General features: G+C 39.0%; 1 protein-coding gene and 1 long non-coding RNA gene across 3 annotated transcripts in view; one reads left to right on the forward strand and one right to left on the reverse strand.

Moving 5' to 3' along the window:
• Positions 1-1,516: 1,516 nt before the first annotated feature.
• On the reverse strand, positions 1,517-26,118 carry LOC147359189 (uncharacterized). The gene is made up of 4 exons (XR_015140579.1): positions 25,274-26,118; positions 25,093-25,160; positions 23,426-23,505; positions 1,517-2,022 (listed from the first exon to the last, which is right to left on the reverse strand). It is a non-coding gene; the product is annotated as an uncharacterized LOC147359189 (long non-coding RNA).
• Positions 26,067-26,930, forward strand: part of ZFPM2 (zinc finger protein, FOG family member 2) — a 525,088-nt gene continuing 524,224 nt past the window's right edge. For both annotated transcript variants that reach the window (XM_086336267.1, XM_086336268.1), the window contains exon 1: positions 26,067-26,617. In XM_086336267.1, coding sequence (XP_086192393.1) covers positions 26,578-26,617 — 40 coding nt within the window. In that variant the 5' untranslated portion in view covers positions 26,067-26,577. The remainder of the gene's footprint in view (positions 26,618-26,930) is intronic.

The following is a 26,930-nucleotide window of genomic DNA, read 5'->3' on the forward strand; positions in this document are numbered from 1 at the left end:
CACAAATGCCCAAAATATGATAAAATTTCATGTACTTTTTACTCAGACATCTGGATTGAGACTTCTAGATAAAACTAGTTCCAAAGATATGATTGTTTGAAGCCCTTCCTATATTGAGTTCCTCAACATATTAGATATGAAAAGGTAATAAGGAAAATACATTTGAAATTTGACAAATTGTCAACATTAGAAACAAAATTTTCAAGGTCTCTTTAGGTGTGTAAGTACTACATAAATCAAATATTTAGATAAGATTCTACCATTTAGAAATTCTCAGTCTAATATACAGCTTAACATTAAATTATAGTTGCCTAGAATTTGAAACGTGGAAAATTTTAATGATTACTAATGTGAACCTTGAGGATAAGTGACCAATAAAATTGTCCAAGCTGAAAAGTCTAAACAAGAATCCTGGCTTTCTGATTATCAGTCCAGTCTGCCACCTATTTGTTTAAGTGTCCAGAATTTTTAACTGTCCGCTATTAAGGGAACTTGAATGACATAAGGAAAACTCCATCAGCTTTCTAACTAAGCAGCACGTGAACAGAATTCCAGCTTCTCCAGTTACTGTTTGAGTTTATGAAGTACAACTTTCCAGTCTAAACCTCAGTTTCCTTGCTGGCAAAATTTTTATCTGTGTAGATGTTCAGCACTTAGACAAAAGAACTGACCAATCAACAGAACCACAACAACTAGCCCTTACTGCTGCTGTAGTCCACTCTTCTCTATGGGAAATGGGATCAGCACAGGCCTGGTCTCTTGCTGATTCCATTCAAGTGCAGTCTTATAAGAAAGCAGGATACACACAGGTGGTTTATGTGTATACACTGGATATCATTAGTAACAACTTCTTTCTTTGTTAGGGTTTTAAAAGGCTCAAAGCCATTACTATAATTTAGCTCCTCAACCTATATATTTAGCCAAGGAGAAGAAAGAAACTGAAAACAGATGGGGGAGGGAAATGCACTTTCTGTTATCTTAGATTTCTGCCTAGTCAGTTTTCTTCCAAAGCCATAACAACCCCACAGAGAGGATTTTTGTTTGTTTGTTTTGCCTATTGAGTGTAATATTAGAGTTACTGCATTATCTTCTGTAGCAGCCAAAATTCCCCAAATTTTCCCCAAAATAAAAGGGGAGAAACTCTTTAGAAAAAAAAAAAACAAATGGAAGTATTTTAGTTAAATACAATTTTAAGTTTAAAAGGTCTTAATAGTTGTTTTCTTGTTACTGATGTTGGTGTTTAAGTGAAAATGTGCATGCCGTCCAATAATGAGAGTTCCTTCACATTTATGTATGTCTTTAAATCAGATTCAGAGTTTACAGAATTGCCATCTGTACTTACAACTGGGCCTACAGGTACATATTCTTTGAATGATACAATATTGATTTATTTGTATTTATTCACACATTTTCCATATCTCCACAGTCCACACCAATCCCTTTATCTTATATCTGGATACTTCACTTTTTATATTGTTCGTAGCTTCTAAAAGCATTAAAGTTCACAGTCTCCAGGTTAGGTATTACTGTTTTTATTTTCCTTCCCTCTAGAGTAGAAAATACAAGGGTAGAAAAGGAGTAACAGAGAAGGCAATGGCACCCCACTCCAGTACTCTTGCCTGGAAAATCCCATGGGTGGAGGAGCCTGGTGGGCTGCAGTCCATGGGGTCACTAAGAGTCGGACACGACTGAGCGACTTCACTTTCACTTTTCACTTTCATGCATTGGAGAAGGAAACGGCAACCCACTCCAGTACTCTTGCCTGGAAAATCCCATGGGCGGAGGAGCCTGGTGGGCTGCAGTCCATGGGGTCGCAAAGAGTCGGACACGACTGAGCGACTTCACTTTCACTTTTCACTTTCATGCATTGGAGAAGGCAATGGCAACCCACTCCAGTGTTCTTGTCTGGAGAATCCCAGGGACAGGGGAGCCTGGTGGGCTGCCGTCTCTGGGGTCGCACAGAGTCGGACACGACTGAAGCAACTTAGCAGCAGCAGCAGCAACAGCAGAAAAGGAGTAAACCTTGAAAGTAAGGAGGATGGAAGAAGTTAATGAAATTACTTGCAGATAACTAGACAATATCTAAAATGTGACAAGAGGATGGAAATCTATTGAAGTATAAAGCAGAATAAAAAAATAACTTCCTTAAAACCAAGATTTCAAAAGGCTAGAAGAGCATACCACCCCACCTGGACGATCCAATGAGTAGAAGAAGTCAGGACTGCCTCTGGCTGCATGTAACAGAAACCCCAGTTCAGTGCTTAACAAAACAGGTGTTTTCCTCCTCATAGAGTAAGAATTCTATGGTACTTCAAGGTTGATATGTTGCTAAGGGAAGTTGTAAGCATTGGCTCTTCTCTCTGTCAAATGTGTGGATTTTGTTCCTGTGATGGCAAGATAGATCTTGTATATACAAGCATCATGTTCCATTCCATATACAAAGGAGGGGGTGAGGCAAGAAGAAAAGATACATTATGGCTGTTGAGCAAAAACATTTTGGCAGGTTCTTTCAAAGCCTCATCCAGTAGTTTTTTGCTTGCATTTTATTGGTCTGAACTGCATTATACAGCCAAATCTAGCTAGAATGTAATCTCTGAAAATTAGTACTTTTAACTGAACATCTTGAACTGATTAAGGTACTGTTGCTAAAAATGAAGAGGCGAAAAAATGTGGAGTAATTTGGTAAAAGCTAACAATTAAACAGCACTTTCTACATGCCAAACACTTTACACATGGTAACTCATTTAATACAACTATTCTCGCTGCAGTAGATACCATTATATTTTCATTTTAAATATGAGTAAACTAAAACATGAAGACATTTAATAACAAGCAACTAGTACCTAGATAAAAAGTGGCAGAGCTCTGTACTCTGTCTCTAGACCCTATGACAGTATCATGTTGTATATGACACGTAAAGAGGCATAAGGCTTAGAACTGTCAGGTGCAGAGAGTGGAAGTGATGCTACTGGCTAAACTCAAAGTCTGACTATTAAACTACAATGCAGGATGATAATCCTATTCCCTACCCACCTAACCCACTCTTCAGTTCACGTGACTCAGAGTGAAAGATGAAATGCTTTTCTACAACTTACTTAAGACACTTTCAGTTTTGAGTAACAAAAAACCAATAGAAACTGTCTTAAACAATAAGAAATCTTATTAGCTCATATAACAGGGAATCTAAAAGCAAAGACGATGCCAAGCCTAGTATGATCAGGCTTCAGCTTTGTTTGAATGCTATTCTCCTCTGCGGATTGGCTTTGTTTTAGAGATAGCTTACCTCATTGTCATAAATGAATGACAGAAGCAAATGATGCAATATTCTTCCTTTTCTGTTTCCAAAAGGAAAGAAAGAAACAGGCTCCCAATAATTCTCTCTTAAGAGCGATAAAGGATTCTCCCCAAAGCCTCCAGCAACTCTCCCTTTTTCCAGAATTGGGTCCCTTGCCTGTTCCTAAAACAATCACTAACAAGGGAGATGAGATCATATTACAAGATTAGAATTAATTAAAGATCATTCCTAGGGTAGAAATGAAGCAAGTTTAATTGAATCACTAGGTCTGTGTAGAGGAGGAGGAGTTATCTCAATGAAACCAGGCTTCTGTTAGGGATGTCAGAGGAAAGCTTACTGCTGGGTTGAAATTCATAATGTTGAATAGTATGTAAGTGTAAAATTCCAGAAGAGCATGTTAATGGGAAAATAATATAAGCATCCACAAATAAGGAATAGATAACATACAAAGTTTTCTGACAAGTATCAGATTTTCAACCAAAAATACAGAATGCTAGAAGACAATAGAGTGATGCCTTCCCAAATATGTTGGGGGAGAAAACATGATTTTTAAACCTAAAATTATATTCCCAGCTAAACTATCAACTGAGGATGAGAGAAAAAGAAATACATCTTCATATACAGATTCAGGAGTTTTATTTCATATGTATACATTATGAGGAGGATATTTAAGGCTATACTTCAGAAAAGTGAGAGTGAAAAGAAAAGAAAATGTATGGGATAGAAATAACAGATATCCCTGAAAGTGAGATGCAGGTGCAATTGGAAATACAAGGATTGGTGCAAAGTCTGTGTAAGGATAAATGATACCTCTAAACTTCCTCCTATACCACACTGCCGGATGTCAACTTCACCATCCCTTACTGAAAGCTGAGACTTACTCATTAGAGAGTAAACCCAGAGAGATTTTGTATTCAGTGATATTAACCAAAGGTGCAGACACTATATTAGAAGGAAAGATTAAATGAAAGACTACACACTGAGCCATGAGATATTAAAGCTCTTCTCTGACTAAGGACTGAAGAATTTTTCTTCTGGGAGAAACTCAAGAAAAGTTTCTCAAGATGAGCTCTGTGTTGAACTCAAGATAAACATACTTAGAAGTATAGACATGAACCTTTATCATCAAGATCCCTGCCCTATCATCACCCAAAGTCTACCCTTTGACAAGCACTACCCAAACCCCATTCTATCCATAGGCATAAACTTCCAATAAAGGTTTTAGTGTGTCAGGAATATTAGGAACAGAAAACCAAGAATAACCAAAGCTTTATGGAAAAATTCTAATATGAAAGAAAAAAAATAAACACTGAAGAAACAGAAAATTTTCAGGGAACTAAAGAAATCTTCAAAAAGAAGATTTATAATTACTGGCAACAGAAAGAAAAAGAGAAGAAACAAAAATAGGATGTTGAAAAGACTCTTTAGAAAACAAAAAAGAAGTTTAAATATTAAAACATCATCATATAAATAAAAATTGCAGTGAAGATTCAAAAGAACAAACTAAAGAAATTTTCCAGAAAGTAAAAAAGTAGCCAGAGAAAGACGTGAAGGAAAACAGTAGTATCCATTCAAGGAGGCCCAAGATAACAATAAATCCAAAGACAGAGATAATACAAAGAAACTTATCAGAACCGATGGCAAACCACAGGTTTCTAGACTAAAATGGCTCAATAAGTGCCCAGCTCAGTACATGGAAAGACAGGGAAACATATTTTCACATTATTAAATTTCAGAAGATTGAGGGTAAAGAGAAGATCTCGAAAGCATCTAGGGGGTGACTGGGGGCGGAAAGCAGGCTACATTCAGTGGATAAGGAATCAGAATAGTATCAGACTTCTCAGAACAACACTGAAAATAGATGCCAATGAAGCACTGTATTCAAAAATTGAAGGAGATGAGTAATGTTAGTAAGAAGGTGGAATAAGTTATCCTTTGTGGAATCCCTCCATCGACAACTATTTGGCAACCATTACAGAAAAAGTGCTTTTGTGGAAGCTTTGGGATCCAACACCACCAAACTAAGATGCCCAGGAAAAGTCTTGACCACCTATGTATAGGGTAGTAAGCAAACAGACTTTGGTTCTGGCGGTGGATCCTGCAGTGGCCCAGGAACTGGCTCCGGGACTGCTTATTCACAGACCAGGAGACCTTGAGAACACAGACTAGACAATCATTCATGGATGAAAGAGCTTTTCTGGAAGTCCAGGAGTCCAGTAGAGAAGTCCCAGCCCATTGTTAGAACAAAAAATCTGAGACTGGACAAACTGAAGAAGGTGAGAGGCACAGCTTGAGTTTGCCACATCATCCCCGCCTCCACTCCCACCAGATTGCACAGTTCAGTTCCAAGAGAGTGGTTTTCAGTCCATGATTTCTCCTAAGGAAGAAAATATTAACATGAGTAAGAGACTAGCTTTCTGAGCTTTGTGGTATGCTTCCAGAGGCCGATTTCTCTCTCACTCTTATCTGGAGGACTGAGTTACAAGCTGTAGGACTGAAAGATAGTAGACAGCTAGAAGAACAGCATCCAGGAATGCATTAGAGGAGCATGGATCCTACTAAACTGCATCATGGACTCCAACAAGAAACCCATTTCATAGTCACGGGGGTGCCTCACCCATGGATCCACCTACCTGACATACAGGCACCCACAGCACACTGTGCACCTCAACTCCATGACCGACTCCCTGTACAGATCTTGGTGGTAGCAAGAACAAGTTTCATCGGACAGTCAGTGAGCATGTGCAGAAAGCTGAACAGAATCCATGGGTGAGGAAGTGACCACGAACTTGAACATTTAACACATTTAATATTGCCTTTGAGTAAGCAAAAAGGAGAGTCAGTAATTGGCTTGCGGGCAACAGGATAGAGAGAAAGCACACAAGGTTAATAATTCTGCCACAAGAGGGAGCAAGAAGTGTGGAGCAAGAATATCTAAAGAATGTCCAAGAAAACCTCAGAAACCCTGCTGCTGCTGCTGCTAAGTCACTTCAGTCGTGTCCGACTCTGTGCGACCCCATAGAGGGCAGCCCACCAAGCTCCGCCGTCCCTAGGATTCTCCAGGCAGGAACACTGGAGTGGGTTGGCATTTCCTTCTCCAATGCATGAAAGTGAAAGTGAAGTCGCTCAGTTGTGTCTGACTCTTAGCGACCCCATGGACTGCAGCCTACCAGGCTCCTCCACCCATGGGATTTTCCAGGCAAAAGTACTGGTGTGGGGTGCCTTTGCCCTCAGAAACCCTAGTAGGCCTAAAAGAAGGTAATTCTTTTCCAAAATCAGATAGTAAAGATTGGAGGATCTGACCACTACTTAAAATGTGAAGTCAACAATGTAAGACTTCAAGGAGTATGAAAAATCAAGGAACTATGACACCACAAACATATTATAATAGTCCAAACATACTATAATAACCCAAAAGACATAGACAGCTGCAAACTGCCTAATAAAGAATTAAAAATAACTGCTTTAAGAAAGCTCACTGAGCTATAAGAAAAAAGAGAAACACAATTCAATAAACCAGGTAAACAAATTATAAACAAAATAAGTTTAATAGAGGTAAAAATCATTCAAAAGAATCATAAAATAAAACTACTGAGGTAAAGAATGCAATGAATGAAACAAAAAACAGCAATAGAGAGTATTAGCAACAAAATGAATCAAGTAAAATAAAGAATCTAAGAAATAGAAGACAGAACCTTTGAAACTATCCATTTAGACAACAAAGAAAAAGTAATAATAAAAGTGAAGAAAGTTTATGTGATCTATAGTATACCATCAAATGAACCAATTTGCAAATTACTGGAGTTCCTAAAGGACAGGAAAAGAGAATAGAAAACTTATTTTAAAAAATAATTATGGAAAACTTTCTAAAATCTGGGGAAAGATTTGGCCATGCATGTTCTTGAAGATCACAGGTGCCCAAACAAATTCAACTCAAAATATCTTCTTCAAGACACATTATAATTATAATAAAAAATTTAAAATCAAAGATAAATAAAGAATATTTTAAGAAGAAAGAGAAAAGAAGCTTATTACTTACAAAGGAAACTCCTTAAGGGTATCAGAGGATTTATCAGCAGAAAGCTTACAGTCCAGGATGCAGTGGGATGATTTATTCAAAGTATTGAAAGAAAAAAAAAAAACCTTCCAATCAAGAATACTTTATCTTGCAAAGCTGTCCTTAAGAAATGAAAGAGAGATAAAGCCATTCATAGATAGAAAAAGCTAAGGAAGTTCATCATCACTAGACTTGCCTTAATGAAATACTGAAAGAAGTTCTTCAAGCTAAAATAAAAGAACTCTAGTTATTAACATGGAAACATATGAAATATACAACACTGGTAAAGGCAAGTATATGGTCAGATTATAAAACTCTAATTCTGTAATTTAATGATGAGTTAATCATTTAACTATAGAATAAAGATTAAGAGTCAGGAATTTTAAAAATAACTTTAGCTACTCTAAATTTCTAACAAATACACAAAATAAAAAGAGGTAAATTGTGACATCAAAAAATCAATAAGGGAGCATAAAAAGGCAGAATTATCATAGGTGATAAAACTTGTTGCTATTAATTAAAACATCATTATATCTATAAAATGTTTTATGTAAATGTAATGTGACCACAAAACAAACATATCAATAACTTCAGATATGCAGATAATACCACTCTTATGGCAGAAAGTGAAGAGGAACTAAAAAGCCTCTTGAGGAGAGTGAAAGAGGAGAGTGAAAAAGTTGGCTTAAAGCTCAACATTCAGAAAACGAAGATCATGGCATCTCGTGCCATCACTTCATGGCAAATAGATGGGGAAACAGTGGAAACCACATCAGACTTTATTTTTTGGGCTCCAAAATTACTGCAGATGGTGACTGCAGCCATGAAATTAAAAGACGCTTACTCCTTGGAAGGAAAGTTATGGCCAACTTAGATAGCATATTGAAAAGCAGAGACATTACTTTGCCAACAAAGATCGATCTAGTCAAGGCTATGGTTTTTCCAGTAGTCATGTATGGATGTGAGAGTTGGACTGTGAAGAAAGCTGAGCGCCGAAGAACTGATGCTTTGGAACTGTGGTGTTGGAGATGACTCTTGAGAGTCCCTTGGACTGCAAGGGGATCCAACTAGTCCATTCTGAAAGAGATCAGCCCTGGATGTTCTTTGGAAGGAATGATGCTAAAGCTGAAACTCCAGTACTTTGGCCACCTCATGCGAAGAGTTGACTCATTGGAAAAGACTCTGACGCTGGGAGGATTGGGGGCAGGGGGAGAAGGGGACGACAGAGGATGAGATGGCTGGATGGCATCACTGACTCGATGGATGTGAGTTCAGTGAACTCCGGGAGTTGGTGATGGACAGGGAGGCCTGGCGTGCTGTGATTCCTGGTGTCGCAAAGAGTTGGACATGACAGTGACTGAACTGAACTGAACTGATTATATCTATAAAATGTTTTATGTAAATGTAATGTTGACCACAAAACAAACACCTACACTATATATACAAAAAGCAATGAGAAGGAAATCAAATCATACCATTATGGAAAATCATCAATTCACAAAGAAAAACAGAAAGAAAGGAAGAGGAAAACTATATAAAAGCCAGAAAACAATAAGATGTCATTAGTAACATCTCTGCATGTGTGCTCAGTTGCTCAGTCATGTTCGACTCTTTGGGACCCCATGGACTGTAACTTGCCAGACTCCTCTGTTCATGGAGTTTTCCAGGCAAGAATTCTGGATTGGGCTGCCATTTCCTACTCCAGGGGATCGTTCTGACCCAGGGATAGAACATGTGTCTCCTGCATCTCTTGCATTGCCAGGTGGATTCTTTACCACCTGCCACCCTACTTATCAGTAATTACTTTAAATGTAAATGGATTAAATTTTCTAATCAAAAGGCACAGAGTACTTGAATGAATTTTAAAATCTATGTAAATTTAAAAAACTGTAATAAGAGACAAAGGGAGCTTATTATATAATGATAAAGAGGTCAATGCATCAGAGTCTATAAAAATCATAAATACATATGCACCTAATGCAAGAGGATCTAAACATATTAAACAGATACTAGCAGATCTGAAGGGAGAAATAGACAACAGAAAATAATAGTAGAATATCAAGGTACATCAATATTCACTTTCAAAAATGGATGGATGATCAGTTAGAAAATCAATAAGGAAATGCTGCACTTGAATTACATTTTATATGAAATGGACTTAACAGACATAGAATATTGCATCTAATATTTGCAGTATACACATTATTCTCAAGTGCTAATAAAATTCTCCAGAATAGATCATATGTTAAGTAAAAAAAAAAAAGTCTTAGCAAATTTAAGAAGATTAAAATTATACCAAGTATCTCTTTGAGCACAGTGGAATGACACTAGAAATCAATAACAACAGAAAAACTAGAAAATTCACAACTATGGAAATTAACATTTCTAAACAACCCATGGATAATGAAATCTAAAGTGAAATAAAAAATACTTTAAAACAAACAAAAGTGGAAAGTCAACCTGCCAAAACTTCTAGGATGCAGTAAAAGCAGTACTAACAAGAAAGTTCACAGTGGTAAACTTCTACGTTACACCCCAGAAAAGATCTCAAATAAAAACTTAACTATACACAGGAATTAGAAAAGGAAAAATAAACTAAGCCCAATGTTAGCAACAGAAAGGAAATAATAAGGACTAAGGAAAAAGAAAGTATAGTGAAAGTGAAGTCACTCAGTTGTGTCTGACTCTTTGGGCTGTAGCCTACCAGGATTCTCTGTCTATGGGATTTTTCAGGCAAGAATACTGGAGTGGGTTGCCATTTCCTTCTCCAGGAGACCTTCCCGACCCAGGGATTGAACCTGGATCTCCCACATTGTAGGCAGACACTTTACTGTCTGAGCCACCAGGGAAGTCAATGCCACCCCACCGTCCCTGGGTGGACTCGAACCACCAACCTTTACAGTTAAGAGCTGAATGCACTAACCGATTGCACTATGGAGACAGCAGTAAGAAAATGATTCAGAAGACTTAGATTAACTGATTTTAAGACTTAGTACAGTGAAAGTGAAGTTGCTCAGTCACGTCTGACTTTTTGCAACCCCCATGGGCTATAGCCTACCAGCCTTCTCTGTCCATGCAAGAATATAGGAGTGGGTTGCCATTTCCTTCTCCAGGAGATCTTCCCAACCCAGGGACTGAAACCGGGTCTCCCACATTGTAGGCAGATGCTTTACCATCTGAGCCACCAGGGAAGTCCTAAGGAAAAAAAAATGATAAGACTCAAATAAAATCAGAGATGAAAAAGGACACATTACAAATGATATCACAGAAAAGGAAAAGATCATAACCGACTATTTGTAAATAGTCATATGCCAATAAGTTGGTTAACCTAAAAGTAACAAATAAATCCCTAGACACATACAACCTACCAAGTCTGAATCATAAAGATATTGAAAATACAAACAGGCCAAGTACTAGTCAGGAGATCACATAATCAAAAATCTCCAAACAAACAAACAAAAAAAGTCCAGGATGAGATGGTTTTACTGGTGAATTCTATTCAACATTTAAAGAAGAACTATTGCCAATCATTCCTTTAAGAATACTGAAATTATACCAAGTATCTCTTTATCACAATGGAATGAAACTAGAAATCAATAATAACAGAAAACTCAGAAAATTCGCAACTATGGAAATTAACATTTCTGTTAACGTTAATTAAATTAACATTAATGCTTCAGAAAAATTAAAATGGAGGTGAGATTTTCCAAACTTGTTTTACAAGACCAGCATTATTCTGGCAAATAAGGCATATAAGGATACTACAAGAAAACTACAGGCTGATATTCCACATGAATATAGATGTAAAAATTCTCAACAGTGTATTAGCAAACCAAATTGAACAACACACTAACAGGATCATATACTGTGAACAAATGCAAATTATCCCTAGGATTCAAGGATGGTTCAACATACACAAAGTGATCCATCTGATTCACCACACTGATAGAATGCAATACTAAAATTATATGAACATCTCAATAGATACAGAAAAAAAATTTGACAAAATTCAGTATTCTTTTATTATAAACACTCCAGAAATTGAATATAGAAGGAACACACCTTAACATAATAAAGTCCATATATGACAAGCCCCCAAATAGCATCATACTCAATGGTGAAAGGTTAAAAGCTTTCCTCCAATATCAAGAACAAGATAAGGATGCCCACTGATAACACTCCTATTCAACATATTGAAAGTCCTAGCCAGAATAATTAGGAAAGAAAACAAAATAAAAGACATCCAAATCAGTAAGGAAGAGAAGTTAAATTGCCCTGTTTGCAGGTGATGTGATCTTATATTTAGAAAAATACCAAAGGGTCCACCAAAACTGTTAGACCTAATAAAGGAATTAAGTAAAGTTTTAGTACATAAAAGTAATATACAAAGGTCAGTTGTGTTTCTAAACACTAACAATGAACCATCTGAAAAAGCCCCCAAAATAACAATGCCATTTAAAATAGCATCTAAAAAATACTTAGGAAAAATTTAACCAAGGAAATGAAATATCTGCATTCTGATGTTTATAAGACATTGATGCAAGAAACTAAAGACAAAAATATACGGAAAGCTATCCCATTGTTATGAATTGGAGGAACTGTTATTTTAAAAATATCTATACTACTCAAAGCCATCTATAGATTCAGTGCAACTCATATCAAAATTCCAATGACATTTTTCACTAAAAAAGAAAAATAATTCTAAAATTCATATGGAGCTACAAAAGACCCCAGACACCCAAAGCATTTCTGAGAAAAAAAACAAGGGTGAAAGATCACACTTACTGGTTTTAAACTATATTTCAAAGCTATCATAATCAAAACAATATGGTACTGACATAAAAAGACATATAAACCAATAGAACAGAATCTAGAGCTCAGAAATTAATTCTCATATTTAGCTTCAACTAATATTTGACAAGAGATTCTCAATGGAGAAAAGATCAGATCAGATCAGATCAATCACTCAGTCGTGTCCGACTCTTTGCAACCCCATGAATCGCAGCACGCCAGGCCTCCCTGTCCATCACCAACTCCCGGAGTTCACTCAGACTCACGTCCATTGAGTCAGCAATGCCATCCAGCCATCTCATCCTCTGTCATCCCCTTCTTCTCCTGCTCCGAATCCCTCCCAGCATCAGAGTCTTTTCCAATGAGTCAACTCTTCGCGTGAGGTGGCCAAAGTACTGGAGTTTCAGCTTTAGCATCATTCCTTCCAAAGAACACCCAGGGCTGATCTCCTTCAGAATGGACTGGTTGGATCTCCTTGCAGTCCAAGGGACTCTCAAGAGTCTTCTCCAACACCACAATTCAAAAGCATCAATTCTTCGGCACTCAGCCTTCTTCACAGTCCAACTCTCACATCCAAACATGACCACAGGAAAAACCATAGCCTTGACTAGACGAACCTTTGTTGGCAAAGTAATGTCTCTGCTTTTGAATATGCTATCTAGGTTGGTCATAACTTTCCTGTATTTTTAAGTCTATAATTTATTTCAAATTAATTTTTTTAGTGGTGTAGAAAGGGGGCCAGACTATAGTCTCTTCCATAAATGGTACTGAGAAGTGTACAATCACATGCAAAAGAATGAAACTGGCCCCCTTTCTACACCACTAAAAAAATTAATTTGAAATAAATTATAGACAAATATACAATCTGAAAGAGTGAAACTATTAGGAGAAAACAGGGGAAAAGGTCCTGGATATTGGTCTTGGCCACAATCACTTGGATATGTCACCAAATGCACAAGTAATAAAAGTAAAAATAAACTGAACTACATCAAACTAAAAAGCTTTTGCACAGCAAAAGAAATGATCAATAAAATGAAAAGGCAACCTACAGAACAGAAGAAATTATTTGCAAAACATCAATCTGATAAGGGGTTAATAATGAAAAATATAAGGAACTCTTACAACTCAGTGGCATAAAAAAACCATCCAATAAAAAATGGACAGAGGACCTGAGCAGACATTTTTTCAAAGACGTGGGGAAAAGCACTTGTAAAGATTCTTAACATAACTAATCATCAAGGAAATGAAAATCAAAACCACAATGAGATAGCACTTCACTGTTAGAATGGCTGTATAAAAAAAGACGAGACTAAAAAATGTTGGTAAACATGTAGAGAAAAGGGAAACTTTGTATCCTACAGATGAAAATGTAAATTGGCAATGTAAAATGTAAATATGGAAAATAGTATGGAGGTTCCTCAAAAATTAAAAATAAAACTACCATGTAACACAGCAATCCCACTTCTGGGTATATATTCAAAGGAAAAAAAATAAGGATCTTAAATATACACATTCCATGCACATTCCATGTTCATTGCCACACTATTCCCAGTAGCCAAGACATAAAAACAATATAAGCGTCTGTCTACTGGTGAATTAATGAGTTAAGAATATTCAGTTATGAATATTACTCAACCTGAGAAAAAAAGAAATCCTTCCAGTTGAGACAACATGTATGAAACTTGACAGCATTATGTTAAATGAAATAAGTCAGACAGCAAAATGCAAACACTGTATGATATTATTTATATGCAGAATTTTAAAATGCTGAGCTCAGAGTAGAATGGTGTTTGCCATAGGGTAGGGAGTGGAGGTGGAAAATCCCATGTATGGAGGAGCCTGGTAGGCTGCAGTCCATGAGGTTGCTAAGAGTAGGACACGAATGAGCGACTTCACTTTCACTTTTCACTTTCACGCATTGGAGAAAGAAATGGCAACCCACTCCAGTATTCTTGCCTGGAGAATCCCAAGGACAGGGGAGCCCGGTGGGCTGCCGTCTATGGGGTTGCACAGAGTCGGACACGACTGAAGCGACTTAGCAGCAACAGCAGCATCAGGGAGTGGAGGAAATGAGGAGATGTTGATTCCAGGGTACAAATTTCCAATCATACAGTAAGTCAGTCCTGAAAATTTAATGTACAGCATGGTAACTGTAGTTAACAATATTCTATATCATATTTGCGGAGAAGGAAATGGCAACCTACCCCGTATTCTTGCCTAGAAAATCCCGTGGACAGAGGAACTTCGTGGGCTGCTGTCCATGGGGTTGCACAGAGTCGGACACGACTAAAGCGACTTAGCAGCAGCAGTAGCAGCATGCCATATTTGAAAGTTGCTAAAAGTAAATCTTGAGATGATGGTGGTGTTAACTAACTCCATTGTGATAATCATTTAACAATCTGTTCTATTGAAAGTTGCTCAGTCTTGTATGACTCTTTGCAACCCCACAGACTGTAGCTTGCCAGGCTCCTCTGTCCATGGAATTCTCTAGGCAAGAATACTGGAATGGGTAGCCATTCCCTTCTCCAGGGCATCTTCCTGACCTAGGGATCAAAACAGGGTCCCCTGCATTACAGGTGGATTCTTTAGTAGGTTAGCTACCAGGGAAGCCCCAGGTATATATTTAATGATATATGTTACATATTTATATATTCATTTTATATATATATATATATATATATATATTCAGTTATACGGCAAAGGCAATGGCACCCCACTCCAGTACTTTTGCCTAGAAAATCCCATGGACAGAGGAGCCTGGTAGGCTGCAGTCCATGGGGTCGCTAGAGTCTGACACGACTGAGCGACTTCACTTTCACTTTTTACTTTCATGCATTGGAGAAGGAAATGGCAACCCACTCCAGTGTTCTTCTGGAGAATCCCAGGTATGGGGAAGCCTGGTGGGCTGCCATCTATGGGGTTGCACAGAGTCAGACATGACTGAAGCGACTTAGCAGCAGCAGCAGCAGCAGCATTAGGTTATATACTATATATGTTATATATTTAATAATATATGTGTATCAGATCATATTATATTTCTAAAATTATATAAAGTGATATATAAATTATATTTCAATAAAACTGGAAAAATAAAAGAAAAAAATCATGGAAAATAATTTGCACCCTAGAATTCTACAATCTCTCAATCTATATGTCATGTATGCTAGGTTGCTTCAGTCGTACCTGACTCTCTGTGACCCCATGGAATGTCGCCCACCAGGCTCCTCTGTCCATAGAATTCTCCAGGGAAGAATACTAGAAACAGTAGCGATTACCTTCTCCAGGGGATCATCCTGATCCAGGAATCAAATTTGAGTCTCTTAAGTCTCCTGCAATGGCAGGGGAGTTCTTTACCACTAGGAACTACCTGGGAAGCCTGTATACATCATGTATGAGAGTAGAATTAAAAAAATATATATTTAGTCTTGCAAAAATCTTAAAAAGCATAACTTGCATATACATTGTCTCAGGAAGCTACATGAAATTTATTCAAAATCAACAAAAAGAACAAGAAGGAAAATGAAAGCAAGGAAGGGAGGGGGGAGGGAGACAGGGAAAGAAAGAAAGAAAGAGAAAAAAGGGGGGCAATAAACCATGAAAGAGGACTACACAGTATTCAGGAAATCTAGAATATAATACATGACAAAATTAAGAGAATTCTCAGGGGATGATGAAAAGGAAGTTTTAGTCACAGAAAGCAATGTCTAGACTTGAGCAAATAGGAAAAGGAGTACATCAAGGCTGTATATTGTCACCCTGCTTATTTAACTTCTATGCAGAGTACATCATGAGAAATGCTGGGCTGGAAGAAGCACAAGCTGGAATCAAGATTGCCGGGAAAAATATCAATAACCTCAGATATGCAAATGACATCATCCTTATGGCAGAAAGTGAAGAGGAACTCAAAAGCCTCTTGATGAAAGTGAAGGAGGAGGGTGAAAAAGTTGGCTTAAAGCTCAACATTCAGAAAACGAAGATCATGTCATCTGGTCCCATCACTTCATGGGAAATAGATGGGGAAACAGTGGAAACAGTGTCAGACTTTATTTTCTTGGGCTCCAAAATCACTGCAGATGGTGATTGCAGCCATGAAATGAAAAGACATTTACTCCTTGGAAGAAAAGTTATGACCAACCTAGATAGCATATTCAAAAGCAGAGACATTACTTTGCCAACAAAGGTCCGTTTAGTCAAGGCTATGGTTTTTCCTGTGGTCATGTATGGATGTGAAAGTTGGACTGTGAAGAAGGCTGAGTGCCGAAGAATTGATGCTTTTGAATTGTGGTGTTGGAGAAGACTCTTGAGAGTCCCTTGGACTGCAAGGAGATCCAACCAGTCCATTCTAAAGGAGATCCGCCCTGGGTGTTCTTTGGAAGGAATGATGCTAAAGCTGAAACTCCAGTACTTTGGCCACCTCACGCGAAGAGTTGACTCACTGGAAAAGACTCTGATGCTGGGAGGGATTGGGGGCAAGAGGAGAAGGGGACGACAGAGGATGAGATGGCTGGATGGCATCACTGACTCGATGGACGTGAGTCTGAGTGAACTCTGGGAGTTGGTGATGGACAGGGAGGCCTGACGTGCTGCGATTCATGGGGTTGCAAAGAGTCAGACACGACTGAGCAACTGAACTGAACTGAACTGAGCAAAAGGATGAAAGATTGTAAGGAGGACACCTGTATGGGGTGGGGGGGAGGGTCAGGAAATGACCTGCTAATTAATGTCTTTGAATGTACTGATGTAATAACATACTGGACAGTATTACATTGGCTAATAATTTGGGGATAAAGTAGTGATAGGTCATGGAAAACTGAGAAAATGACAAAGAAAATAATTATTAACTTCAGGAAAAACAAAGAGGTCAAAATAAAATGTAATCATCATAGCCTATATAGACTGCTACTAAAATATAGACTTCTGAATTACCAAAAATTTGGAATAATGTGTGTATTATGGGTATATACAGCCATTATATCTTCATATCTTTATAGTAGATGGTGATATAGTCAATAATATCTAAACTAATAATTGTTTTAAAGTAGTAAAGCATGTTATTTAGAAATATGAGATGAGCATCAAGAGAATTAGCTAAGAAGATTTGACAGTGATTATACCTTTGAGAGCAAGAATTGTCACTGGGCTGTTAAACAGGACAAGCAACTGCTAATTTTTATTATAAGCCTTGAAAATCTATTTGACCCTTAAAGCTATGTACATCTATTTGTTTAATCAAAATAAAAATAGTTTTTAAAGGAGTATACTAGTCGTATAGTTTAATTTTTATTATAAGATACATTTTAAAAGTGATATAATTATCCCTTTCAGCTTCTTTTAGATGATTTCATTATCAGTATGCCCTAGCATGGTTATTCATAGTACTACATCTTCAGTTCACCCTAAATCCACTCCTAATGCATTATTTTAATACACTTTGACAAGTAGATAAAAGCAAAGATAAGTGATTTGATTAAGTCTATACACACAGCAAATGTTCTCAAGAAGCTGTTGAATTTCTTCTTTTGCATTTAGGAATTTATGGCAGAAGTTATAGGTTGGAAAATAAAATCCACCACAGAAATATAAACATAATTCATGCAAATTATAGCAACATTCATAAAATTTATGTGCAAGGTAATCTGTTAGATGGTTATTCAAATGTGGCAAAGTAAAGTCGAAAATAAAATCAGACATCTGGGGAAAAAATAGATGTAATCAGGAAGCTTATAGATGGGCATGTCAATCAGGTATCATGCCCTCGAGGAACTCTGAATTTGAAAACGCTACCTTTTCTCCAAGATTTACCCTTAGTTGAAGTGAATGCCCCAAATCAGTAGTTGATAACATCCTTATTTATCTGTGTGAAAAGTGTAGATTTCCCACTTAACATTTCTAAGAATGTTCTTTGTCATTTCAAAGTTGCTTTGGGAAGAATATCATTGAAAGTGTTTTGTGCCAATGTGACTGGGCCACTGATTGCCCAGAGATTTGGTTAAAAAAAAAAAAATCTGGATGTGTCTGTGAGTGTGTTTTCAATGAGATTAACATTTGAGTTGGCAGACTGAGTAAAGCAGATTGCTCTCCTCAACATTGGTGGGCCCTGTCCAATCCATTGATGAACTGATTATGACAAAAAGGCAGAGCAAGTGAGAATTCCCTTTTTGCCTGATGGTTTCGCAGCTGGAACATGGGTCTCCTCCTGCCCTCAGACTAGTACTCTGACTGGAACTTTTACCATCAGCTCGCCTGGTTCTCAGATATTCAAATTCAGACTCTCCCTGGTCAACTGAAGATTCAGGAACTTCTCAGCCTCTACTACTGTGAGTCAATTTCCTATCATCTCTCTGTGTATATATTGTTGGTTCTGTTTCTCTGAAGAACTCAGACTAATACAATACTTTCATATACAATACAATACTTTCTGTAGGAAAATAGAAAATTCAGTTAATTTGTTATTTCTAAATACAGTGGTCCCCCCTTATCTGTGGGGGATATAGTCCAAGACCCCAGTGAGGGGCTGAAACTTCTGGTACTATAGAGCTCTATATATACTGTTCTTTCATATACATGTGTATGTTAGTCACTCAGTGGTGTCCAGCTCTTTGTGATCACATGAACTGTAACATGCCAGGCTCCTCTATCCATGAAATTCTCCAGGCAAGAAAACTGGAGTACACAGCCATTCCCTCCTCCAGGGGATCTTCCCAAACCAAGGATGGAACCCAGGTCTCCTGTGTTGCAGGCGGATTCTTTACCAGCTGAGCCACCAAGGAAGCACTTTCCTATACATACATATCTATAATAAAATTTATTTATAAATTAGGCACAGCAAGAGATTAACAACAATAAAATGAAACAGAATGATTATAATATACAGTAATAAAAGCTATGTGAATGTGGTCTCTCTCTCTCAAAATATCTTAGTATACAAATACCATGCCTTTTTTGTCATAACTAAGCACTGACCCTGCACTCTGGTCATAACATTTGCAGTTTGAGGTGCAGCAGAAAAACTAACATGAATTTCTTTTTCTTTCTTCACAATTCAGGGATAGAGGATTCCTTCTTATTGGAGATCTTAGCAATCTTAGCATACAATTTTTTTCTTTATTAAACTGAGAACTTTTCACCATTTCACCTAAAGGAAGTACCTTACAGCTTCTCTTTGGCACATCTGAATCTGAGCATCACTATTCTTGCCCTTTGGAGCCCGTACTAACAAAAATAAGGGTGACTTGAACACAAGCACCATGATACTGCGGCATTCGATTTGATAACTAAGATTACTAAGTGACTAACTGGTGGGATTCTCTGAACAAAGGATGATTCATGTGGTGGGGGTGGCGGGGGAGGAATGAAATGGGTTGGTATGAGATTTCACCATGCTACTCAGAATGGTACCCGATTTAAAACTTATGAATTTCCTTTTTTCTGAAATTTTCCATTTAATATTTTGGGATCATGGCTGGCCGCTAGTAACAAACCACAGAGTAAAACTGTGGATAAAGAGGGCTATTGAATAGTTAAGGGAACTAAAGTCATGGATTACTAATTTTGTCTTTTGGCTTGAATGTAGCAGGAATCAGCTAATGCAAATTTAGGCCAAAAATAACTTTAAAAAAGAATGATGGGGAGGAATTTATTTTAAGGCACATAAGTATCTCAGTGATGTCAAGGGCAGAAGCCTATGAAGAGACTGGAACAGGACATGGGATACCATTGCATATTCCCAGTTCTCTTACCGTTTCTTTCTTTTTCTCTCTATTGGCAAACTATTGCTGTTACTCTGTTCACATGGTGGTAACCATACGATAATTTCATTCATTATGAAATTCATCTTTCATTTCATTTTCCATTCATTTAAAAGACTAGCCCTTGCAAAGCTGAAACTCTTGATACTAACTCTAGATCCCTGAGGGAGAAATTTGATTGGTCCTATCTGAGGCAGGTACTCCCTTTGGTCCAGGCATCTGTAAGCAGGAGCACGGAGTCATGTTGCACAAACACGGCTGCCACTCTTCGCCCCTGTGCCTATGTGGATGCAGTCTGGGGACTGTAAGTGTGCCCAGGTATTACTTTTGCTTTCAGTAATTATGTTAAGACCTTCTATGTGTCCAGCATGGGGATGCAGTTCTGAAGACAAATGTATTTCTTGCCCTCACAAACTATCTAGCTAGGCGTATTAGGATAGGGAGGGGGCTGGTGAGGACTTAATTTATACGTAATTAAACTGCCAATATAATACAATGCAACAAGTGATAGTCAAAAACGGTTATGGAACTAACTGAGAAGAGGTATCTCACTCAGACTTGGGAGGTCAGGGATGTCTTCCTGTGAAAAATGGTATCTATACTAAAACTGCAAAGGTGTAGAGAGATTAGCCTAGTTAAATAGATAAAGATACAAGAAACAGTGTCAGACTTTATTTTTTGGGGCTCCAAAATCACTGCAGATGGTGACTGCAGCCATGAAATTAAAAGACGCTTACTCCTTGGAAGGAAAGTTATGACCAACCTAGATAGCATATTCAAAAGCAGAGACATCACTTTGCCAACAAAGGTCCGTGTAGTCAAGGCTATGGTTTTTCCAGTGGTCATGTTTGGATGTGAGAGTTGGACTGTGAAGAAGGCTGAGGGCCGAAGAATTGATGCTTTTGAACTGTGGTGTTGGAGAAGACTCTTGAGAGTCCCTTGGACTGCAAGAGGATCCAACCAGTCCATTCTAAAGATCAGCCCTGGGTATTCTTTGGAAGGAATGATGCTAAAGCTGAAACTCCAGTACTTTGGCCACCTCATGCGAAGAGTTGACTCGTTGGAAAAGACTCTGATGCTGGGAGGGATTGGGGGAAGGAGGAAAAGGGGATGACAGAGGATGAGATGGCTGGATGGCATTGCTGACTCGATGGACGTGAGTCTGAGTGAACTCCAGGAGTTGGTGATGGACAGGGAGGCCTGGCGTGCTGCAATCATGGGGTTGCAAAGAGTCGGACATGAGTGACTGAACTGACTGACTGACAATATAATGGAAATGACCAAGACTCTAATGTCTAGGTAGATACATAGGTAGTACTGATAGAACCAAAAATAAAATAATAATAACAATATTGGAATGTTGATGGGTGTCTTGGTTTGGATTTCTCACAAATCAGATCCTGAGACAAGATAAGACAGAATTAGTTCTCTAAAACATATTCTTCCACCAAGGATGGCCTAAAGCAATATTAAATTTGCATTCTTCCAGGGCCCATAGGGATTTCCCCATAATGTAATGGGTTGCCATTTCCTTCTTCAGGAACCTTCCTGACACAGGGATTGAAGCCTCATCTCCTGCTTGGCAGGCAGCTTCTTTATCTCTGAGACATGGAGCCTGACAGGCTACAGTTCATGGGGTCACAAACAAGTTGGACATGACTTAGCAACTAAAGAACAACAACAACAGCATTCTTCCAGGATAGTAATACCAGCAGAAGAACAGCACCCTTTCCTCAGTGGTTTTAGGATAAAGTTCCAGGCAGGGCTGACTCCTATAGAAACAATTTGAATCATTGAGCCAATCACTACAGATAATCAAATGAAATATTCTGACTGGTCAGGGATTGGGGGACTGGGGAAGGTCACACTTGCATCACATGACCAAAGAGAAGGTGTGGAGGAGTGCTTCTTCAAAAGACGTCACAGCACTATTACCAGAAGAAGAAGGAATGGATACTAGGGAGGCGAAGTCAACAGACGTTTACTAAAATTGAGGCGTTACTATTTCAATATTTATTTTGTAATTGGAGTTGTGCTATGCAGACTTAGCAACAAATACATTTTTTTGGTAATAGAGTTCATCCTATGATTTTCCTCTATCAGAATAGTAATTTGGACATAAAGGATGATTGCAAAGAATAAAAACTTAAATCATTCATATTTTTGTTTTCAGTGCATCATAAAATTTTACACATGAAGAGAATAGCCATTCTTAACCCATATGGGTTCAGAGATCTTTTTCACAGATTTTTTTGAAAATTCAATGAGTTCATTAATTAAATAGACCTGCCCTTTAGTAAATTTTTATACATATATACTTCTATCAAGCGAATTGACCGTCTACACGAAGACCAAGTTAAACCTCGGATCTAGATTGACTGAACGTTTTCAAAGCTCTTGGCTCCTTTGCGAGTAAACAGACAGTCCTTTTCATAGTTATAACATAGGAATGCCATTTAGATGAATTTGTTGATTTTTATTTTTAAACTGCTGAAATTATAAAGATACACAAACACTAAACACTATTTTCATACTGCATTCTTGTTCAATTCAGTGTCACAATCTTAAATCAAGGCAGATAAACTGTATTCAATTTCTGGTAAGGATACAAGGGCAAAAAATTAAGTCTTTCTGAAGCTTTTGAATATTGTTTATTCCCATAATAAAGGAGGCAGCTTGCTGCCAAATAAGATGTGGCCTGGGAGGTTGCTTTATCAATTTGTTGATCCCTCAGAGGAAAAAAACACATTTTAAAAACAAATGCAAGAGTGAGACAGACATGAATGCAATCCATTTATCCGGACAGCACCTTTCGGTACTGTGCCAAATAAATAATTTTTGTATAGAAATTTACTTCTTCTACATTGCCTTCCTTAAATAATATGATGTTCAAGAATAAAGTATATCTATATCTACAGGAAATACTGTAGGGTTTCCCTACCTTTCTATAAATAATATTCTAAAAAACCACAAATTTGTGAAAAGTTGTAAATTTGGCAGATAAAATACAGGATGCTCAGTTAAATATGACTTTCAGATAAGCAATGATTATTTTTTAGGATAAGTATGTACCAAACATTGCATGGAACATACTTACCCTAAAAAAATCTATTGTTGCTTATTTGAAGTTAAAATTTAACTGGGCATCCTGTATTTTAATTTGCTAAATCTGGAAAGTCTATAAACTTACAAATAACATTCTTTTATTCACTTGTGAATAAACATTTGGTTTGCATATTAAAGTAGTTTTGGTATTGGCAACGCACATTATTGTCAGATGTATATTTTCTAGCTAAAATGATGATTTAAAGAAATAAATTATGTACTTGTTGAAGGTGTAATAGTTACTTGAAGCCTTTTTTTTTTCTATAAACACTTTCCACTCCAACCCTTTTTGCTCCTGAAAAAATTTTATGAAGAAAGCTAGACTGAAGTAGATGTTTCTTTATTTCAGATGGGTTTCAGATCAATTCTTTTAACATTTGAGGAAATGTTATTAAAAGTTGCATATTTTCTGCTTTTAAAGTAACTTACCTATGTGATTTAAAATGATTTGTCTTTGAAAAAAGAAACTTTTCAAAATGAACCGTTATGCAGAGATGAAATCAGCGAGTCTAGAAAATGAATAATTCATTTTTAAGTAAATGAGAAATTATTTTGTGCTGTTACTTATACATTTTCACATTTATAGTTAAATAGTAATTTGCAATACACAGGGTATTAGTTGTGAATTGTGGTTTTCAATATCGCAGACACATTTGTTGCTGTGGTTTTGCAATATCATTCTCTGATGCTTTTCTCAATTGTGGTTTTCATAATCATTGTTTGATAGTCATGTAGCTGTGGTTTGGAGCTGCTATATCCATTTGGACAGAGATAATTGCTTATAGGTTTTGCTGTCATTTTATTTTATAACCTTAGTGAATTAAATGAGAAAAAGAAAAATTAAACTTTAAATATCATTAACATTCTCATTAAAATGATGAGGAAACACAAAATGTAATAGTATTCCTTAGTTTAATTCATTCATGTTGACTATACTAATATATCTATTTATAAATTTAGATGAGCTATCTTTATTTCTAATACTGTAATCAGGTTATCTTATCAATCTTGCCTTGAATTCTCTGACTTTTGCTCCTTTCACCTTTTAAAGTGAGTACTTAGTTGAGATTTATTTGTTTCTCTTTTGCTTTGCATATTTAACCATTTCAAATGCCAAAGGAAACACTAACTGTTATGGTATCTTATTCCAATGGGCATTCCTTTTGGGCGATATAAAAAAAAAATTCAGCCAGTTTTGTAAAAATAGCTTTAGAAGCCCTAATATATAATAATTCAGTTCTATGTATACCAATTTAATTGTAATGAATTGGAAATTAAGGAGGCAAAAATATGTAGTTCTATCTGCTTATTCATTCCACAACACAAACACAAATAACCCTGCTTTTCATGGTACTTACGGCTTTAATTTGTTGGTTCTTCAAGGGAGGGACTTTGTCACTTAGTGCATTTCCACTGCCAAGAACCATGTATTCTTACAACCTCTATGGTAATAGTACTAATGGTAATGTAATAAAATTCACAATTGGTCTTCAGCTCTGTATTAAGATTCTCTCAGCCATACCTTCCACAGGGCAACTCTTTACACCTCCCAGAAGATGTCCTGATGGGGTTATAAATGACACTGATTACAGCGCCTCCTGCACACTGAGCAGCCTGCATTATGCTCAATCAGCCCAGGCTCTCTGCTGACCTCCAACCCTTTTAGCTTGTGGAGTTTGGCGGGGCTCACCGGGATGTTAGTCAACCAAACAAAGGGGGCACGATTTCAGATCAGAATGGATGATCTCACAACCTGGGGGGGAAAAGTCGGCAGTATCTGGTGGATACCTGTTAACTGCAGTGGAGTTTATTAGTAAATACTGATTACATAAAGCAGCCAGTTCCACTGTCTCTTAGATAGAGGCTCCTTCAAGTCAACCTGGGAGAATATATTTAAAACTCAGTGTACATGAAACTATGAGAAACTAAAGCTAGCCTCATGCAGCTTAACTTGGCCAAAATAATAACTATGCAAATCACTTCAAAATGTGTTCTTTTGGCTTGCAGTTTCCGACATACTACACACACAATAATTGAATAATAATGAAACAAAACTTTAAAAGCTAAAGAACCATGAAATAGTTATTGGGTCTTACCTGCTTGGGAAATTATGGCAAGATCAAATCTTTTATTAGTCGCTGGCTGCTTCCCTGTGGCAGAAGAACTAAAAGAATGAAATATTATGGGGCTAGGGTGGGACTTCAGAACTTCCACAGACTTCCACGAAAAGTTAGTATTCTGATTAGAGACGGTTCATTTCCCAGAAGGGTTAATCACCTAGTTAATGGTCCTCCTTTCTGATTTGAGAAAAATATCTGCCTGTCTTCAAATTCGGAATTTTTACAACCTTAAAATGAAAAGTCGAGGTGAGAAAGAGCACTTTCAGGACGCTGTTCAGCATCTCATCCTTGCGGGCCAAGTGAGGGGGTGGGGGTGGGGATGGTCCGTGTCCGCAGCGGTCTCCGGGGAACCTTGAGAGCCATGAACCGGTCTCGGGAGAGCCTGGACAGATGAGAGGGACTGAACCGGCCCCAAGACACACAGTTGGCATTTGTGATCAGCTGGCTCTCCAAGAGGATTCTGCCAGTGGCCTAAACCTTCCTGCCAAAAGGGATGGAAGGGCGGGGTGGGGGCTAGGGGAGGGGCGGCATTAACTGGAAGCACGAAGTTTATGGAGAGACTGAGATTTCTTTGTGCCCCGCTGGACAGACGAGGCGTGAGAGAGGAGAGTTGAGGGGTGGATGGGGGTGGGGGGCTCCATATGAGAGGGGGCTGTTGAAAGAAGTTGCCAGGAAGAGGAGGCGGGGGTGGTCTGGGCAAAAGCCCCGAGCTGCCGCGGTGACAACTGCAGAAGGTGGCCCCTCTCCAAGCCCTCCCCACGCCGCTTTCTATCCACCCCCCCAGCCCCCCGCCGCGCTCCCTTTGCACCCCACGCGACCAGGCCAGGGCCCTAGTTTGCATCCGGACTGGCTTTGGATGCAGCCAATCCTCCGTCCGCTGATGGAATAGCCCCCCCTCCCCACAGCCCCGGCGCGCCCCTCCTTCCCTCCCGCGCCTCGCCACCTCCCGCGGCAGAGCGAGAGCTGCGCGGCCCGGAACGGCAGCGTCTGTGCCCCGCGAGCCGCCGAGAGCCGGGAGAGCGAGCGCGCCTCCTCGCGCGCCTTCCGCCCCCTCGCTTCCCCTCTCCCCTCCGCTCGCACTCCCTTCCCGCCCCCCCTTCCCCCCTTTTCTCTCTCCCGGTTCCTCCGTTTGAAAATTCCCCTTCTCCCCCTCACCCCCCACCCCAGCGCTCTCCCACTCTCCCCCTCCCCTCCCTCCTGTCACACTCTCTTTGCCCCCCTCTCCTCTCCTCTCTCTCTCTCTCTCTCTCTCTCTCTCTCCCTCGTCATTTGCCTGCTCATCTCCAAACGTGGATCCGCGGCTCCCGGAGGAGCCCAGCGCCCGGAATCCCGCGTGCCCGGAGCACCTGGAGTCCGGCCGGCGGCGGCCCGAGCCCGGCCGGCGGCGGCTGCGGGAGTCGAGGGAGCGGCAGCCCCGACCGCGGGCACCGCGGGAGCCCGTGGGCAGCGGCCGCCGCCGAAATGTCCCGGCGAAAGCAGAGCAAACCCCGGCAGATCAAACGTAAGTTTGCACGCGGGGCCGAGAGTTGGTGGGATTATTTCTGGGGCGGGGGGCGCGCGCGGGGCGGGAAAAGGAGGGGAGGGAGACTCGGGGAAATCCGCTCCCGCTGCCCGGGATTTGTCAAACTTCGAGCAGCTGGAGGGACAGCTAGTCGTGCACAGACAGACAGACAGACGGACAGCCCGACCGCCGGGCGAGAAAGAGGCTGCGAGGAACAGCCCGCTCCTGGCCAGGCTCAGCCTTCGTCCACGGGGTCCTTTTTAATTCTGACCCCCCGCGCGCACTTAGAGCTGCTTTTTCGCCTGGAGCCTGG

The sequence above is a fragment of the Bos grunniens genome, chromosome 14 (genome assembly GCF_055505025.1).
Source record: "Bos grunniens cultivar Pamir isolate PY7600 chromosome 14, Bosgru_T2T1.0, whole genome shotgun sequence".
Lineage (NCBI taxonomy): Eukaryota > Metazoa > Chordata > Mammalia > Artiodactyla > Bovidae > Bos > Bos grunniens.